This window comes from Vicugna pacos, chromosome 25, assembly GCF_048564905.1.
Source record: "Vicugna pacos chromosome 25, VicPac4, whole genome shotgun sequence".
Classification (NCBI taxonomy): Eukaryota; Metazoa; Chordata; class Mammalia; order Artiodactyla; family Camelidae; genus Vicugna; species Vicugna pacos.
In genome coordinates this window covers 39,903,910-39,920,190 of record NC_133011.1, presented here as the reverse complement: position 1 = coordinate 39,920,190, position 16,281 = coordinate 39,903,910, and the positions used below count along the sequence as shown (strand labels likewise).

At 62.1% G+C, this 16,281-nt stretch overlaps 1 protein-coding gene across 3 annotated transcripts; it reads left to right on the top strand.

Moving 5' to 3' along the window:
• Window positions 1-545: 545 nt before the first annotated feature.
• Window positions 546-12,647, top strand: ZFTRAF1 (zinc finger TRAF-type containing 1). Of its 3 annotated transcripts, none has more exons than XM_072950038.1 (4): window positions 546-637; window positions 9,260-9,498; window positions 10,104-10,315; window positions 11,886-12,647. In XM_072950038.1, exons 2-4 carry the CDS (start codon window positions 9,278-9,280, stop codon window positions 12,275-12,277), a joined length of 825 nt encoding a protein of 274 aa, XP_072806139.1. In that variant the 5' UTR covers window positions 546-637; window positions 9,260-9,277; the 3' UTR covers window positions 12,278-12,647. The 3 variants fall into 3 exon arrangements, with proteins under 3 accessions (XP_072806139.1, XP_072806137.1, XP_072806138.1); XM_072950036.1 differs by lacking the exon at window positions 11,886-12,647 and adding an exon at window positions 10,711-11,517 and having other exon boundaries at window positions 562-1,185; XM_072950037.1 differs by having other exon boundaries at window positions 565-1,185.
• Window positions 12,648-16,281: the final 3,634 nt, after the last annotated feature.

The window sequence follows — 16,281 nt, the reverse complement described above, 5'->3', positions numbered from 1 at the left end:
CCACCCGTTTGCCCTCTGACCCATGCAAAGCAAGTCCTGATTTCCTAAGACCTCACTTTTCTCAGTGAACCCCTACTCAGGTCCCAACCACAAGGTTAGGCAACGGGATTGGGCCAAGCAGGGGGTTAGATTCCGGGTCCAGAGCTCTCCCTTGGGGAATCCCTGCGCTTGCGTCCTGTGGAAACACATCTCGTCCCGCATAGGAGGGAGAGGGTGGCCCGCGGGGTTTCTCGCACCTACGAGCCAGGTCGGAATTCCGCGCGCGCAAGCCTGCATGTCGGAGGACAAAGGCGCAGACACACCCGGACGCGGGGGTCTGAGGCTGCCTTCCGTTCCTGGGGTCCCAAGGCGTGTGATCATTGTCCGGGACTGGTGGGAAGCGCAGCGCTCACCCCAGACCCCAGAACTTCCCCGCCGGGGCGAGTGCCCCTCCACCGGTCGCCTGGGGCCCCGCCCACTTTCTGCAGGGGTGGGCCTCCGCGCGCCCATTGGTTCTGGCCGCCGCGCCGTCTTGCCCGCTCGGTACTCCAATTGGCCTTGCGCAGCTCACGTGACTGGGAGAACGAGGGGGCGGTGGCGGCGGCGGCGCCGGAGCTGGGGAGCGCGCAGCGAAAACAAAGATGGCGGCTGCGCCGGGGTTGGTGGCCTCGGCGGCTGCGGGGCGACGCGCGGGCCGGACCCACTGAGGCGGCGGAGCAGGGAGCAGGGCTGCGGGGTCGCGGCGGCGGCGAGAGGGCGGCGGGAGCGCGCGGCGCCCCTAACCTCCAGCCGCGGGAGCGCGCCGGCACCCGCCCGCCGGGCCGGCCGGCCGCGATGTCCGGCGCGGAGGAGGCCGGCGGGGGCGGCCCGGCCGCGGGGCCTGCCGGCGTCGTGCCGGCCGGGGCCGGGGTCGGGGCCGGGGCCGGGGTCGGGGCCGGGGCCGGGGCGGCCGCAGGGCCGGCGGCGGCGCTGGGCGAGGCGGCGGGGCCCGGGCTCCCAGACGAGGCGGGCCTGGCCGGAGCCCGGCAGCTGCAAGAAGCGGCCGGCGACCCCGACGCGCCGCCCAAGAAGCGGCTACGGGCGGCCGAGGCGGCCGAGGCGGCGGCGGCGGCGGCGGCGGCGGGCAGCGGGAAGCTGGAGGAGCGGCTCTACTCGGTTCTGTGCTGCACGGTCTGCCTGGACCTTCCCAAGGCCTCCGTGTACCAGGTAGGGCCGCCGGCCCGACCCCGACCCGGCCCGGCTCCAGCCCCGCCGCGGCCGGCCCCCAGGCACCGCGTCTCCTCGGAGGCCAGGCCCGAGCCCTGGGGCCCAGCGGTGCGACTCTGGTGCTTATTCGGAAGCTCCTCATTCTCTTCCTCTCAGGACTTTCTTGTTTCTTGTTCGGAACCCTATTTTTTTCTTGTTTGACTCCCATTATTTCCTGAGATGCCTCTTCTCTTTTCAGGTCCCCTGCTGGCCCCTCCTCAGCACTCTCCAGTCCTCACGCTGACCCCAGGGAAAGCTGGTGACACATCCCCACGCTCCTCCCCACCCTCCCCACCTCCGGGCGTGACCCCCTCATTCCTGAGCTCCTGGGCTCTAGGAGCCCTGGTCTTCCCTCTTCATCAAGAGCTGCTTTTCTCTTCCTTGGCATACACACCTCCCAAACGTGTTCTCGTGCGCATTCTGTACCCTTTTATTCTCGGGGGCAGAAGGACCTGCTTCACCTTGCCATTTCTTTCCAGAAGAACGTTGAAAATGTAGGGAAATACCTCTTTTCCTGCCCTTTCCCTTCATTCCTGGTCTGGATGAACCATTTGCATCAAGCCCCCCAGCTTGGGTCCCTTCTCCAGCCCCAGCACAGTCCAGCTCCTTCTGGGCATGCTGGGCCTCGGGCTAGGCTCCTGTCACATCCCACCTCACCCTGGCCAGACCTGTCTTCCCGGGCTACCAGTGCTTCAGGAGGTCTGTCCACTTTCCTTCTATATGAAGGTCCAGCATGGTGGCTGGACTCAGTCCTTAACCCACTCGGGGCCGTCGGAGGGGGTGTTTGGTCCAGGTTGCTCTTCCGTGTGCACCATATAGCCACAGGGGCCACACTCTGGTCCCAGGGCCAGTGTGCAGTGTCCTGCCTTCTCTGTTGTCTGTCTCCAGCTCAGTCTCTCCATCTCTGATAACCCTTCCCTCCAGAGCCCCTTAGAAGAATGAAACAATACCCTATCACCTTTCTTTGCATTTATAGAAGTTGGGCACGGCTGTTGAAGCCTTGTTCCTCTCTTATACTCACATTGGGGGCTGTGAGTGAGAGAGACCTGTTGTAAACAGCGCAGAGTTAGTCTGGATTGCCCTTTCCCCAGCCTCTGGATCTTCAGACCCGTCCCACTCTGGTATAAGGTGGCTTGCTCAGGAGGCTTCCAGTGCACCTGGGTGATGGAGAGAGGAAGGAAGGGGCATGGGCGGGGAAGTGGGTTGAGTTCCTTGGAGAGAAGACACAGGCTCTCAACCTGCCCCCCTGTGCTTTGGGACGCTCCTGGCCAGAGGCCTCCTGGCCCAGCATGATAGGGGTAGGGCTTCTCATAATGCCTTATGGATGCCCCTGAGAACTTGTCCTTTCTCTGGCTTCTTTTTTCCTTGCCCATGATCCTGCCAGGTGGAAGAAATCTTTCTTGGGCCTTGGATGAGAATCTAGGAAGCCAAGCTAGTGGTTGCAGGGTGGGTGGCATAGGGGAATTGGGGTTCTCCTCATCTCCCCTCCTGTGAGTGGATTGGAGCTGGACCTGACATGATAACAGGCCATGTGGTGCCGGCTCTTGGGCCGCTCAGCACAGAGAGCTGCAGCTTTGCCTCTGGAGCTGTGGTGACTGGGCCTCTGAGCCTGGCTGGTTTAAACCGGCCCGCACTGAGCTGGGAGCTGAGCTCAGACTGGAGGCAGGCGGCTGAGCAGCTGTGATGGAGAGTGAAGGCGCTGGGGCCACCTGACCCATGGCCTCTCTCATGGCCTCGTGGGCTCTGCATAGTGGCTTCCCTGGGAATAGGCCTGCTGAGTGAAGAGAGCCCACTGGTGCTGAGCTGTGGGTTCTGGCACCGGCCTCTGCCCCACTCGGGGCCTTGGCGAGGGGTTGCTCCCCTCTCGTTTCCAGAGGCTTGGAAAAAGCTTTAGAACGTTTGACCAGCAGGAGAGCCCTCAGTTCTGGAAGGGTTGGCTGGAGCCCTGCTATGAGGCAGAACTCACTTGGGCTGCTGGAAGACCTGCCACGGGTCAGGGCCACGTAGGTTGTGGATGCTCTGCCGTGCCTGTGCTGGAGCCTGGGTGTGAGGGGCCTGAGGGAGGGCTGGGGGAACAAGGGAAGGCCTCTCAGTGGCTCCCTGCTGCATGCAGTGTTCTGTTTCACCATCCCTGCCAACCTGGTTGGGGACGTGAGGGCGGGGGTCGGGATGGACCTGGAGGCCCGCACCACTGCCTGGTTGCCATCAAAGCTAGGTTTGCTCCCGGGAGGATCAGGTCAAGGATGGCATGGGCTCCACTGCCGGCCATCACTCCTTGGCCTGGGCTCAGCCCCTCCACTTCTGCTGGCGTCCTCTGGTGAGTCATGTGAACTGGTTGTCTGTGGTGGGCTGGCCTCAGGATGTGGTGTGTTTTGCTCTCTGTTCCTACTGGCAACGGTTTGCCTGACCCCACCAGGACATGCGGCTCAGGGCGGGCAGCAGCCATGCCGTGCATCTGAGGGCAGTTTCAGATGGTGCTCAGTTATAGGGTGAGGGGAAGAGCCAGTGGCCATGCTGAGCCCTGTGTACTGTGCCTGGCACTGGGGCCGAGGGAGACAACTCTCTGGGCCTCTGGGGGTGGCTGGGTGCATAGTTAGCTTGAGAGCTTGCTGTCTGGCCCCCAGACACCACCCTGTGCCTCCAGGGCAGCCTTCGCGAGGTGAAGCAGACATGGCTGCACGGTTGGGCTTGTTCCCCTACGCCCTAATCCGAGCCCCTGGCCCCACGGTGTCGGCTCCCCACATGCCGTGCACATCACACCACCTGGGTTGGGAAACTGTCTCTGGGGTCAGACCAGGGCACTCATGCAAATGGTTCTTCCAGTGGCCTGTGTTAGGTCAGGCTTGGTCAGGACTACAGCAGGCACAGCAGGTGTTGGCTTTGATGTTCTCCGTGTGGGTGTTAGGTATGTCCTTGATGACTGGCCTGACAAGGTCTGCAGCCACCTTCCAGAGTCTTGGGTGGGCATGCAGCAGGCTACCAGGCAGCGGTAGGAAGGCTGGAGTTGTGGCAGGGACACTCAGACAGGAGTTCAGTGCTGGAGCAGTTGGTGGGCAGCTTGTACTGGCCCCTGTTCTGAATGCAGGCAGTGTGATCTGGTTCCTCTGCCTTCTTTAGGGGAGGCCCAGCCTCAGTTGATGGTGCCTGAAGTGTTGCAGCCACAGCCTGATCCCTGACACTGACACCCCTCCCAAGCTCTCTCCCAGCCCTTCACACAAGGCCCAATGTGTCTTCCATGAGACAAACCTGGCCTTGACCCTACTGGTGTCAGCCGAGGCTATGAGCTGTGGTCCAGACTCTCCCACCCCGACCTAGTTCTCAGCCAGGAAAGCTCCTTGTGACACCCATCAGTGGAGGAGTAGTCAGGGTTTCTCTGTCATAGAATGTGGCACCAACTGGCCTTCCGGCCCCTCTGCCCACCGCTCCTGGGCTCAGACCTGGGCCCTGCCCCTCCAGCCCATTGATCCTGTGCCTTTTCTGCCCAGTGCCCTCTCCCTTTCCCTGCCCACTCTGTCCTCTTCCTTGTGGCCCCAGTGAGGTGCTGTGGTGGTCTTTTCTCCTGGCTTCAGGATACCTGTCCCATCCTACCAGCCTGGGGCACTTGCCACTGTGCCCAGTGGGAGGATTGGGGATGACCTACTGTACCTCCCACCCCTAAGGTCCCTTCCCCCCAGGACTCGGCTCAGCCCGTTGGGCTGGTTACCTGATCGGCAGTCACATTGGTAAAAGGCCCAGAAAGCAGAGGAGGCCCTGGCCAATGTGGGCACATGCCTTGGGGAGCCTCCAAGCACACTTTCTTGGCGTCTGTCAGCCTGCCTGATACTGCGGGCTCCGGTCAAAGTGATGTTTAAGAAATCTCTGATGGGGCTGCCCACCCACAGGACCTGGAATCCTCTTCCCCAGCTCCGAGACTATGGCTGGCTCATGCTTTGAGATGAAAAAGGTAGCAGAAAAGAGCTTTGAAAATGTATTTGCTTAACTATCCAAAACAAGGACAGAGAGGAGAAATTTTCTGGACTCTGGCTAGAGGAGAAGTGTCTTTGTGGTGGATGTTTGTCATTTGAGTTACCTTTCAATCTGGGCAGCACTTAGGTCCTGAGCAAGAACCTGACTCTGCAGGTTTGACTGGTCCCCACCCAAGTCCTGGCCCTCCGGGTGGCGTGACATGAGAACCACTGGCCCAGGACTTCACACTCAAAACCTGTGCAGGGTTGGAGTCCTGGCTTCAGCTGAGATAGCCGTGCATCTTGGACACTGCATGGTCCCTTCTTGGTTCCTTAATGAAAGAAGGAGGTTGAGGAAACCTCGGGCTGAGCATGCAGAGTGTGGGATGCCATGCGGCCCTCTTGGGCCTCGTGACGGGGGAACTCCCCCTGGGCTGAGGGGCACTGTTGGGGTTGGTGCCCTCAGCTGTGCTGTGAAGGGCAGGCTGCTCATGTGGGTCTGGGCACGGAGCCTTCCTTTAGTGATAAAGAGTAGAGTATGGGGGGGAGCAGGGTCTGAGGCATTCCAAGCCTGAAAGGCCTACTGATTGAGGACCTGGCCCCCAGAAGCTGGGGACATTTTCTAAGAACTGCTTTTGTCCCAAGACCTGATGGCTAGGGCTCCTCCTCAGGAGTCCAGATGATTCAGCTCCCGCAGGGGAGAAGCTGGTTCAGATGGAGACTCCGGGCACGCACAGCCTGGGTGTCCATTAGCTGCCTGTGGCCAGGCAGACAGAGGGACTGCTGGGTGATGTCCTATGCGGGCAGGTACAGATGCCCACTTCTGGGCCATTTGCAGAGGGGCTTGGCTGGGGCTGGAGAACCCAAGGGTAGGGGGGTGTTGTTGAAATCATAGACTTGTGCCTGGAGTTCTTTCTGAGGCTCTGCAAGCGGGGGGGATCTGCTGGGTGATTACCAGGGAGGACAGTGGCCCTGTGCCCTCTGTGTGCTAGGGGCCAAACTGCAGTGCTGCTTACATTGTCCCATCCCACCTCTTCAGCACGTAATAAGACTGGTCCTGTCCTCGCTGCTGTTTGTGCGTGAGGAAGTTGAAGGTCTGTTAGGAAGGTGACCAGCCTGAAGTCATGCTGCTGGAGACCTGTGGGTCTAGCCAGCATCTGTGCTTGGAGGGCCTGGAAGGCCCTGCAATGTTGTCCTGGGTTGTGGAGCCCCTCTCCCTACTCCTCCCTGTCACAGGGGTCTTCCCGCAAGGCGGTGGGAAGATAGCCTGGCCTGCACGGCAGGACCTGCTCTCAGGGGCCCAGGCTCTTGGGGGCTTGGCCCTAGCGTCTAGTAGGGCACTCGGGCCTGCCCTGGCTGGTGCTGTCCATCAGAGGCTTGGTGTGCGACTGGTGCCAGGCAGAGTTTTCTAGGGCCCAGCTTCTGGCTGGGCAAATCGGGGCAGGTACTAGGGCAGGACTGTACCGTCCAGCCCAACCTCTGCAGGGATGGCTCTGTGCTGCCCTGGGCTAGGTCTGCATTGCAGAGTTGGGTCTTGCTTGGGAGGCCAGGGGGCCTGGCTGGTGGGGAAGGCTACTGAGTATGGTGACTATCTACTATGGACAGATCACCTGGGCTGGGTGTCTGCTGGGGCCATGGCAGCCACCTGGTGACCACCCAGAGAGCGTCCCTTGCAGGGCTGGTAAGGGTGAGCTGCACGTGGACGTTAGCTGGTCCCTCCCGCCAGACTGGCAGCACTCGGGGCATCTTGCTTGTTCACCACGTTCCGACGCAGAGCTGAGCTGCTGGGGCTGAAGGCGCAGTGACCCTGCCTCTCCCTGGAGTCCAGGGGAGGGCAGGTGCCATATTACCTGAGCCTTTGTTGGGGTCTGGAGGCTCCTAGAGGCTCGGTGGGGCCTGGCCCAGGAGCTTGGGTGTCCCTGCAGCCCCCAGGCTCTAAGGAGAGGCCTGGCAGGTGGGGTACCCAGTCCACTCCAGAGCAGTGGGCTTTCAGGGCAGTGCTGGGAGGTCAGCAGTCACACATTCGGCTGCCTCTGGGTCCCCTCAGGAGGTCCCTGGACTCCATCCCAAGTCTCCCTCCCTCAGGCCCAGGGCCTGGCTGGGCCACCTGGAGACAGGAGAGACCCCATGGGTCAGGCCCTGCCTGGGCAGTATCTCATCAAGAGGCATGTAGAACTGGAGCTGGCCACGCGGAACAGTGGGGGGTCCCCAGGCCCTGGTGGGGGTGTCTGAGTGTCCGTGTCCTGCGGGCCCTGGCACGGTTCTTGGTGTCCTGCCTGGCTTCCTCACTGGGACTTCACCAGGCAGCAGGTACTACTTCCTTCCCTGCCTTATAGAAGCTGTAGTTGTAGCCCTTGCTTTGCCTCTGTCCCTTGGCCAGGGCTCTGAGAGGAGGTATGACCGGGGCTCTTGTTCTGTACCTCCCACGGGGCGGCAACAGGCTCTGGTGTCCATGTCCCTTCCCCTCCGAGTCTCTGGCTTCTCCACTGACCTTCAGGGTGGGACGGGATAGGCTGCTTTCCTCCCTGACCGCTCTCAGAACCAGCCTCACTCCCCCACCTTAGCCAGCCTGTGTGTCCAGACCTGGCGCTGGTTGGCCCCTCCTCTATGCTCTTCCTTCAAGCCTGAGCCAGCCAGCTCACCTTCCTCCTCTTGTACGTTTTCAGTTTTGAACTGACTTAGAAATTGAGATTTGAGTGCAGCTAGACTGTGGCATTTGTGCAGATGTGGCTTCTGTGAATGAAGCCTTTGTCCCCAGCCCCGAATTCCCACTATCGGTCTTCAGCACACAGGTCACATCCCTCACTAGACCCCAGGCACAGCCCATGGGTGCTGAGAGCTCACTCAGCCTCCTCCAGCCCTCAGCTCAGGGTGCGCGGACCCCTGAGGCAATGGGGTGGAAGCTGGTGTATTCAAGGCCCCCATCATGTACGGGCTTGGCCAGGCAGTGGCCCGGTGAGTCTCTCTGCCGCCCTGTATCCCACTCAGAAGGGTCCTGGGCCCCGAGGAAGTCTGTAGCCCAGTGGCTTTCTGGAGGTTTGCATGGCCGGTGGGGCCTGTGGAAGCATGGCCTGCCTGCTCACCAGTCTCCCAGTGGAGATCTCCCAGTGGAGTGCCCTCAGTGGGTTCCTGCACATCCCTCCCAGGACTCCCTGGGCTCTGTGGGACCCCTGTGCCTGCCCCTCTTCACCAGCCCCTGGGGTGGACCTGGGGGAACTGTCTACCCCAGAGGACACTTGGCTCAAGCCTTTGCTCTTGCACCTCTTGTTCCCATGGGGGGCTCTCCTCCCCCAACCCTGTCAGCCCCTGCGGGGCCAGGCCCACTGCCCCTGGATGTCTCCCAACAGCACCAGGTAGGTGCTCAGGGGGTGTGTGTGGACAGTGAGACACCCTGGGTAGCTAAGCTGGCAGCCTGTTATCCCCACGGGCCAGGACCCCCAGCCAGAGTGTACGGGCAGCAACACCCCCTGCCTGCAGCCCCCATCCCCACCTCCCACAGGCAGGCCCTGCCCACGTGCCCTCGTCCTGGGTTTCCCCACCTGCCACGACAGGGAACCAGCCTCACTGGGTAGGTGCAGCTGGCTTCTCACCTGTGCTGGCCGGGGAGGCCGATATGGAGGGGTCAGGCTGGGGGTTGACCTGAGCCAGGGAGGGGGTGTAGGAAGAGTCTGCTGCCCACTCAGCTGTGTGCTGAGGGCCACTGCCATGCCTGGCTGAGTGCCCCCATTCCTGTAGATGTCTCCGTCAGGCTCTGTGGGGGACTCCTGGCCCCAGGATGGGAAAAGGCCAGGCCCCCAGCCCCAGTGTGCTTAAAGCAGTCTCCGCCAGTGGGCCTGCCTTTATGAAGGGCTGTAACCTCTGCAAGCCGACAAGGGCCACCCTCGAGACACCCCTTCCACCGGGGCCCCACTGGCTGAGCCTGCAGCACTCCAGGAGAGAGGCCTGGCTCTCCTGTCAAACACCTGCGCACCTGGGGCCCTTCATGCAGTTGGAGCCCTGGGCCGGCCAGCGGAGGGTGGGGAGGAGGGGGCGCGTGCGGCTGTGCAAGTCCCGCAGGTCTGTGAGCTTCATCTCCCTTTCCTTCTTCGCAGTGTACTAACGGTCACTTGATGTGCGCTGGCTGTTTTATCCACCTACTAGCAGATGCCCGGCTGAAGGAGGAGCAGGCCACGTGCCCCAACTGTCGTTGCGAGATCAGCAAGAGCCTCTGCTGCCGCAACCTGGCCGTGGAGAAGGCCGTGAGTGAGCTGCCCTCCGAGTGTGGCTTCTGCCTGTGCCAGTTCCCCCGCTCCCTCCTGGAGAGGCACCAGAAAGAGGAGTGCCAGGACAGGTAACTGGCAGATCCTTCCATGCCCGCAGCCTGGCGACAACCTTGCAGGACTGGCCACGTGAAGCTGCTCAGAGCCTGGGCCGATGGGGGTGGTGGGCACAAGGCCCCCCAGAACAGCACTGGGATCTGTAGCTAGTGTGTGTCTGGACATTACCCTGGCCCTCCAGGGTTCTTCCTGGCAGTGTGGTGGCCTCTTAGACACTGTCCTTGCATTCTTGGGCCAGGAGAGCATGGGTGGCACAGGCGCTCTGGGAGCGAGTTGTGAGGCCACACTGGCACCCCTGCCTGGCTGGTGGACACTGCTGCCTGCCGGCAGGGCCCAGCTGCCAAGCCACACGTGGACCAGAGCAGTGTGGGCCCCACCATGGTCAGTGGCAGCTGTCGCCAAGCAGGAGAGAGACTTCACGATGCAGCTCCCACACGCTCCTTCTCAGTCTCTGCCCCACGTGCTCTGAGCCCTTCCCGGGGTGGCACACAGGGACTGTGCCCTTCAGGGGAGGTTTGTGAGAGCAGGGCTGGGTGGAGGCCCCCCCTTTGGAGGACCCCTGGGCGCAGCCACCTACCATGGGGCGCAGGCGTGACCACCGTGCTTGCCTCCTCCCCAGGGTCACCCAGTGCAAGTACAAGCGCATCGGCTGCCCATGGCATGGCCCTTTCCACGAGCTGACGGTGCATGAGGCCGCGTGCGCCCACCCAACCAAGACGGGCAACGAGCTGATGGAGATCCTGGACGAGATGGACCAGAGCCACCGCAGGGAGATGCAGCTGTACAACAGCATCTTCAGCCTGCTCAGCTTTGAGAAGATCGGCTACACAGGTGAGGGCCGCCGCCCACTGCAAACCACACAGGTCGGGGTGGGGCCCGGCCGCCAGGGGCATGGGGGAGAGCAGGCTCCGGGCAGTGGGCACAGTTGTACCAGGTGGACAGGCTCCGCTGCAGGGGAGAAGGTGGGCTGGAGGCTGGGCAGGGAAGGGGCCACCAGGACCCTTGGGGGCAGCTGCATGGCTCTCACAGAGGCCCCTCCCCATGTCCTCCCAACCCCAGCCCTGCCACCCCAGCAAGGCGGTGTCCTTATTGCGTGGGGCAGCACAGCCTTGGGACGGTCAGGGTCTGACCAGGAAGTGAGTGTGTCTTGTGGGGTCTGGGAGCTGGGGGCCCGCCCCTTGGAGCCAGGGGCAAGAAGAGTACTTGACGTCACGTCCTGCCTACAGGCGGTTACTGCAGTGGCCGTGGGCCTCCTGAGGCCAGCGAGAAGACAGTCAGGGCCAGGGCTCCAGAACGAGCCGAGGGTCCCCAAGTCGAGCTGCAGAGCTGGGTGTGGACGCCCTGGGATGGGCAGGCTGGACTGCACCCAGGCCCACTGGATCTCTTGGGCTCTCCTGGCCACCACCACTGCCTTTGGACACGCTGGGGAGCAGGAGTCAGGCCAGAAGCTGGTCTAGACACAGAGAACAGCAAGAAGCACCTGCTGTCGCTGGAGCTGCTGGGGGTATTCTGGTCCTCTCCTGCCCAGCCCACGCCAGGCGGCCGGCTCAGAGCATCAAGGGCAGCCACAGGCAGCAGTCACACCATGCTGCCTGGACTGGGCCTGGCGAGGTGTAGGCCTGTGTAGGCCCCACAGGCTGAGGGCCTGGGGCCTCAGCAGCAAAAGGCCACGGCCCCTGATTAGTCGTAGCCTCAGCCATCCTGGTGGGCAGCGTATCACAGACAGTCCAGGCCAGGCCTCGAGGGTCCGGGCAGGCCGAGGCATCGTGACTGCAATGGCAGCCGGGCAGAAACAACTGGCCATCTCCGTGGAGTGACTCGCAGGCCATGGGCCGTGCTGAGAGGACAGTGTGACAGCAGTCGCCCACTGACGGGCGGGCCTGCGGCCGGCTGGCAGAGCCCAGCATTGGGCCAGACACTGGCACTCCGCCTCACAGCCCAGCGCAGGCTTGGGTGCCACGCGCCAGCCCTCCTGCCGGCTTTTCTGGCAGCTCTGTATCAGAACCAATAAAGTGCACTTGTTCTCAGAACTGCATCCTGTCTGTGTGTCTGCTTACCCACGCCCCTGGGGCGGGGCCTCTCCCTCTGCTGGGCCTTGAGGGGTGGCAAGGAGGGACGCCAGTAGGGGCCCGGCAGGGCCAGCCGCTCACCTCTTGCAGCCTCTGGACTCCATGCAGCTAATGCGTGTCACTTCTGTTTATAGTCGTTTCCCCCAAGCTTGTGTGCGCCTCCGTTTGCCATAATCGCGTTTGACTTGCCTTGTGCCAAGTAGAGCGCATGGTGTCCTGGTAAGTTGCCTTCCTCCCTGGCTGAGCCTGTGTTCTCAGCTGGTCGGGAAGGCGCCACCACCCGGCCCTGCCCGCTCTGACTGCCGGCCCTCCCGGCCTGTCTGTCTCCACAGAGGTCCAGTTCCGGCCCTACCGCACGGATGACTTCATCACGCGCCTGTACTACGAGACGCCGCGGTTCACGGTGCTGAACCAGACGTGGGTCCTGAAGGCACGTGTGAACGACTCGGAGCGCAACCCCAACCTGTCCTGCAAGCGCACGCTCTCCTTCCAGCTGCTCCTCAAGAGCAAGGCCACGGCGCCGCTGGAGTGCTCCTTCCTGCTGCTCAAGGGCCCATATGACGATGTGAAGATCAGCCCCGTCATCTACCACTTCGTCTTCACCAACGAGAGCAACGAGACGGACTACGTGCCGCTGCCCATCGTCGACTCCGTGGAGTGCAACAAGCTGCTGGCCGCCAAGAACATCAACCTGCGGCTCTTCCTGTTCCAGATACAGAAGTAGGCAGCCCGCGGTGCTGCCCACACCGCCGGTGGCAGCTTCGCAGTGCAGGCGACCACTGCAGCGACGAGTGAGAAGGAACAGAAGGGAACCTTGGGACGTCTGCATGCGTGTGTGAAGGTGTGAGCGCTCATGCCTCGCCCTCCGCCCCACCTCCCCTGTCCCGGGCACTGGAGGCTGGGCCACCGCAGAGGAGACACTGCTGGGGACCCGAGAGGCCCAGTGCGGCACAGCGGCCCTGCCTCAGACCCCATGTGCAGTGCAGTGGGCCACACACCTGCTCTGGGCCACACACGGCTCCTGGGCCGGGCTCGGGGGCACTGACCTCAGACGGCATATTTGATTGCAATTAAAAAGGCACCCTTGTTTCCTACTTTCTGTTTTGTTCGAGGGAAAGGCGTGGCTGTAATCAGACAGCATGGGGGCTTTGGTTTGGCTGGGAGTCAGAGCCTATCCATCCCTGTTACTGCACCTTCCTGTCCCGCACCCTCAGGAGAGACTTGGAGACCCTGCCCCCTCTGATGGGCCTGGGCAGGGGAGCAGGCGGGGTCAGGGGTCTCAGCAACGCCAGCATACCGCCAGGGAGGCAGGGCTCGGCCACCAGGGCTCAGCAGACTTTTCGGAATGCAGGGTGATTTTTCTGTCTCTTCCCAGGAAAAAAATTAAACTCTTTACAGGCTCTTTTATAAGTTATGCACATTTAGCAAGAGAGAATCTATCTTCTGTAGTCTCATGGGTGCAGTGTCCATAGGATGTGAGGCAAGTTCTGGGGTCTGCTGGCAGTGAGCAAGGCCTGGCTGAGCCAGGGTCTGAGTGGTCCAGCTGCCCCCGGGCTGCTCTCGGCAACCAGCTGCTGGTCCTGCGTCCAGGGCTCTGTGTGGAGGACAGCGCTCATCAGTAGTTTCTCACCTGAGGGAGGTGGGCTCCTAGGGCAGTCATGAGCAGGCCCAGTGGGGTCCTCACACAGGGAAGGAGCCCGGCCCTGGGAGCTACTAGGGAAGGGAGAGCTTGGGCCCTTGCTTAGGAGACCAGGCTCTCCTGTGAGAGCTTTTTGTACTGTGAGAGCAGTACCAAAGAACTGCTTCCTTCACTCCTGGCCAGGCCACCCCATGTTCAGAGCAGCCACCCCACCCCCATCACCTGGGGCCTGTAGACTCAATGGGCAGGGCGGCCCTGGCCTATCTCGTGGCTCCTCCCTCTCCAGGCCCTGGAGGTGGGAGCTTCAAAGTTGTGTGAGGGAGCTGTGGGGAGTGGGAGCCTCACCTTGGTTACTCGGAGAAGCCTGTATGGCTTCCTGTTCCCCACCCAGGGCATAGGACTCGGGGGCTCCCCTCCCGCAAGGCCGACTCAGCCCAGCCACTGTGGGGACCAGGAAGTGCAGCGCTTGATTCCCTGCCCCTACGAAGAAAGAGCCCAGCCTTGGGGCGAAGCTCTCTGACTTGGGCACACCCTGGTCTTGTTCCCCTGCCCTCAGGCGGCCTGCCATCTGCAGGCACAGAGGATGACGTTCAGGTGAACACTGGCTGGGTCTCCTGTGGGGGCTGGCGCCCTGTCACACATCTCCATGTCTGTTGGGGATGGATGCCCTCTCTGTGGAGTTCCTGGATTCCAGAGCGACTGTATTCTGAGGGAAGCCGGGGCAGAGGTAGGCTTGCTAGTCTGCGCGCGTTTGAGCAAGCCTGAAAGAGATGGAGTCAGCAGAGGGGCTCCCAGCAGTGCTGGTGGGCTGGGCAGGTTAAGGTATGTGGCTGCAGAGAGGGCCAGGCAGGGGTAGGGAGGAACCTGGTCTGCAGGCCTCCTTGGCCCTGCCTCAGTCCTGGGCCAGCAGCCCTGAGTGCGGGGCGGGGGGGGCCTGGGGCTTGGTGCTGCAGCACCAGGGTCAGCCACAGGCTGGGGCCCCGCAGTCCAGTGCCTCCAGCTGCCCAAGAGCCTGTGTGAGAGGGGGCTGGTGCCCAGTTGAGGCCCTACCCGTAGGGGTGTAGGTGTGGGTCACGGGGCAGAGGGCGCCTGAGAAGACCGCTGATAAGCCTGGCAGAGCCCCCACCTGTGACAGCGACCTCAGCTGCTGAGCCTTGTGACCTGGTGGAACCAGGCGCCCTGGGCGCTGTAATATACCTTGGCCACTGCTGGGGGCTGGTGCCATAAACCTCCCTGTGGCATCTCACTGGGAGTCACTAGCTTACTGGGGAATGTCCCAATAAGGAGACACCAGTGGTCTGTCTCCAGGGCCCCATGCCATCTGGGCAGCCTGACCGAGGGGTTGGGGAGCAAGCATGGCAGATGTGAGGGAGGCCTGGGGGCACAGGTCAAGCCAGCCCCTTCCCCCTCTCCCCCTCACTTCCAGGTAAGCACTACATCTCTCTCAGTTCACCCAAAGTGAGACATTTACAAAAATAATAAAAATAACTTTTTAAAGAGTGGAGTGAAGAGGTGTTTTTACTGCTGTCATAACTGACTTAACACGTTGCTTTTGTGGTCTGTATTCTCTTTGGATATTTTCTTTTTGTTTGTAACTACAGTTTTAAGAAAGTTCCAAACCACTTCTTGTTTGTGTTTCCTTACAAGAAGACAGCCTCCCTTTGGATGGCTTCCCTGGGCTCTGACAGCCTCCGTACTCGGGGTCAGCTGCTGCCCCTGCGAGGCCCCACTCTGTGGCCTCCCTACCTGGGCTTCCAAATCTTGCTCCCTGTCTGACCAGAGAGGAAACTGAGGCATGGAGAAGTTGGGTCCTCTCCGAAGGAGAATCAGGCCCCAGGACCTGGGCTGTCCTGTGAGTGCTGGTGCTGAAGGGGTGCCTGCTCAGTCCCCAGGGGCCCTGGTGGGGGGGGGGGTGCCTCCACCTGCAGCCCATTCAGCTGAGACAGTCTCTGCTCCCCCATCCCCACCCACCTCCACCCTCAGCCTCATTATGCCCCTCGCACCTCATCAGCCTGCCCACCAGGCCTTGGTTTCAGGGCCTCCCTGTCCTGCCCCTGGGTCCCCGGGACAGAAGAGCACCACACCCTTCAAGAGGCAAAGAGGAGCACCAGACACCTGCAGTCATCTTCGCACCTCCTGCAGCTCCTCAAGCTTGGCCTTCCTCCCCCACCCCCAACCCTTTCGGCCATACACTGGCCCTGGGCAGCCTTCCCCAGACCTGGGGATCACTGGCCCTCCCCGTTACTCCCTCCAGAACAGGCCTTGCTACACATCCACTGGATGAGAGTTTTACCCCATTGGGTCTGTTTCCATTTCCACAGAGAATAAAACTGCCCATCTCCCACTCCTTTTGAACCTCCTCTGGGGCCTCTGGGGCGTCGGCACTGACACCTGGGGCCCAGGGCCTGGCAACAGGGCAGGGGCAGGGCCCCAAAGCCCCGCAGGTGCTTGATTCTCTAGGTGCAGGGGCAGGACAGGCATTTAGAGGTCAGGGGCCTGGTGCACCACCTCCCCAGGGCTCTACACCTCTCCGAGCTCCTGGACTGAGAAGTCCGGGTCACATCGCTGGGGGCCCAGAGCCCACTGTCTTCAAGCTCTCAGCACAAAGCAGTTCTGCAGTTCTAACGCGCGGACGCCGACTTTTCCAAGAACACAACAGCACTTGCTATGGTCATTTTGGAAGACGCAGCCCTTTTTCTCCTGACAGCCCTGGGGGCTGGAGTCCCCACGTGTGACGACCGTGGCCCGCTCCCTGCTGTTCCGCAGGTTCTGGGATGGAGGCGCCTGTGACTATGCCCACTAATCCAAATGCGTGTGTGTGTGCGCGCGCGCGCGCGTGTGTCTGTGTGTGGCGGCGGCAGCTGCGGGGCCGCCCACGAGGGCTTGCATGGTTGAGGAGGGGTGCTGGGACCCCTAGGCCACCCCCGGACCCCGGGAGTCGCCCGCCCTCTCGAAGCCGTTTCCCGCCCCGGCATCAGCCCTACTACAACTCCCGGGATGCTTCGAGCGTCAGGACTACACTTCCCGGGATGCTCCGCGGCGCGCGGGCAGGACTGGGCCTGCGCTCGGGTCCTAGGGGCGGGGCCGCG

Coding starts and splice junctions, on each gene's coding strand:
- ZFTRAF1 (XM_072950036.1), top strand. CDS start 814: ATGTCCGGCGCGGAGGAGGCCGGCGGGGGCGGCCCGGCCGCGGGGCCT. Junction 9,499..10,103: donor AAAGAGGAGTGCCAGGACAG/GTAACTGGCAGA, acceptor CCTCCTCCCCAG/GGTCACCCAGTGCAAGTACA. Junction 10,316..10,710: donor TGAGAAGATCGGCTACACAG/GTGAGGGCCGCC, acceptor TCCTGCCTACAG/GCGGTTACTGCAGTGGCCGT.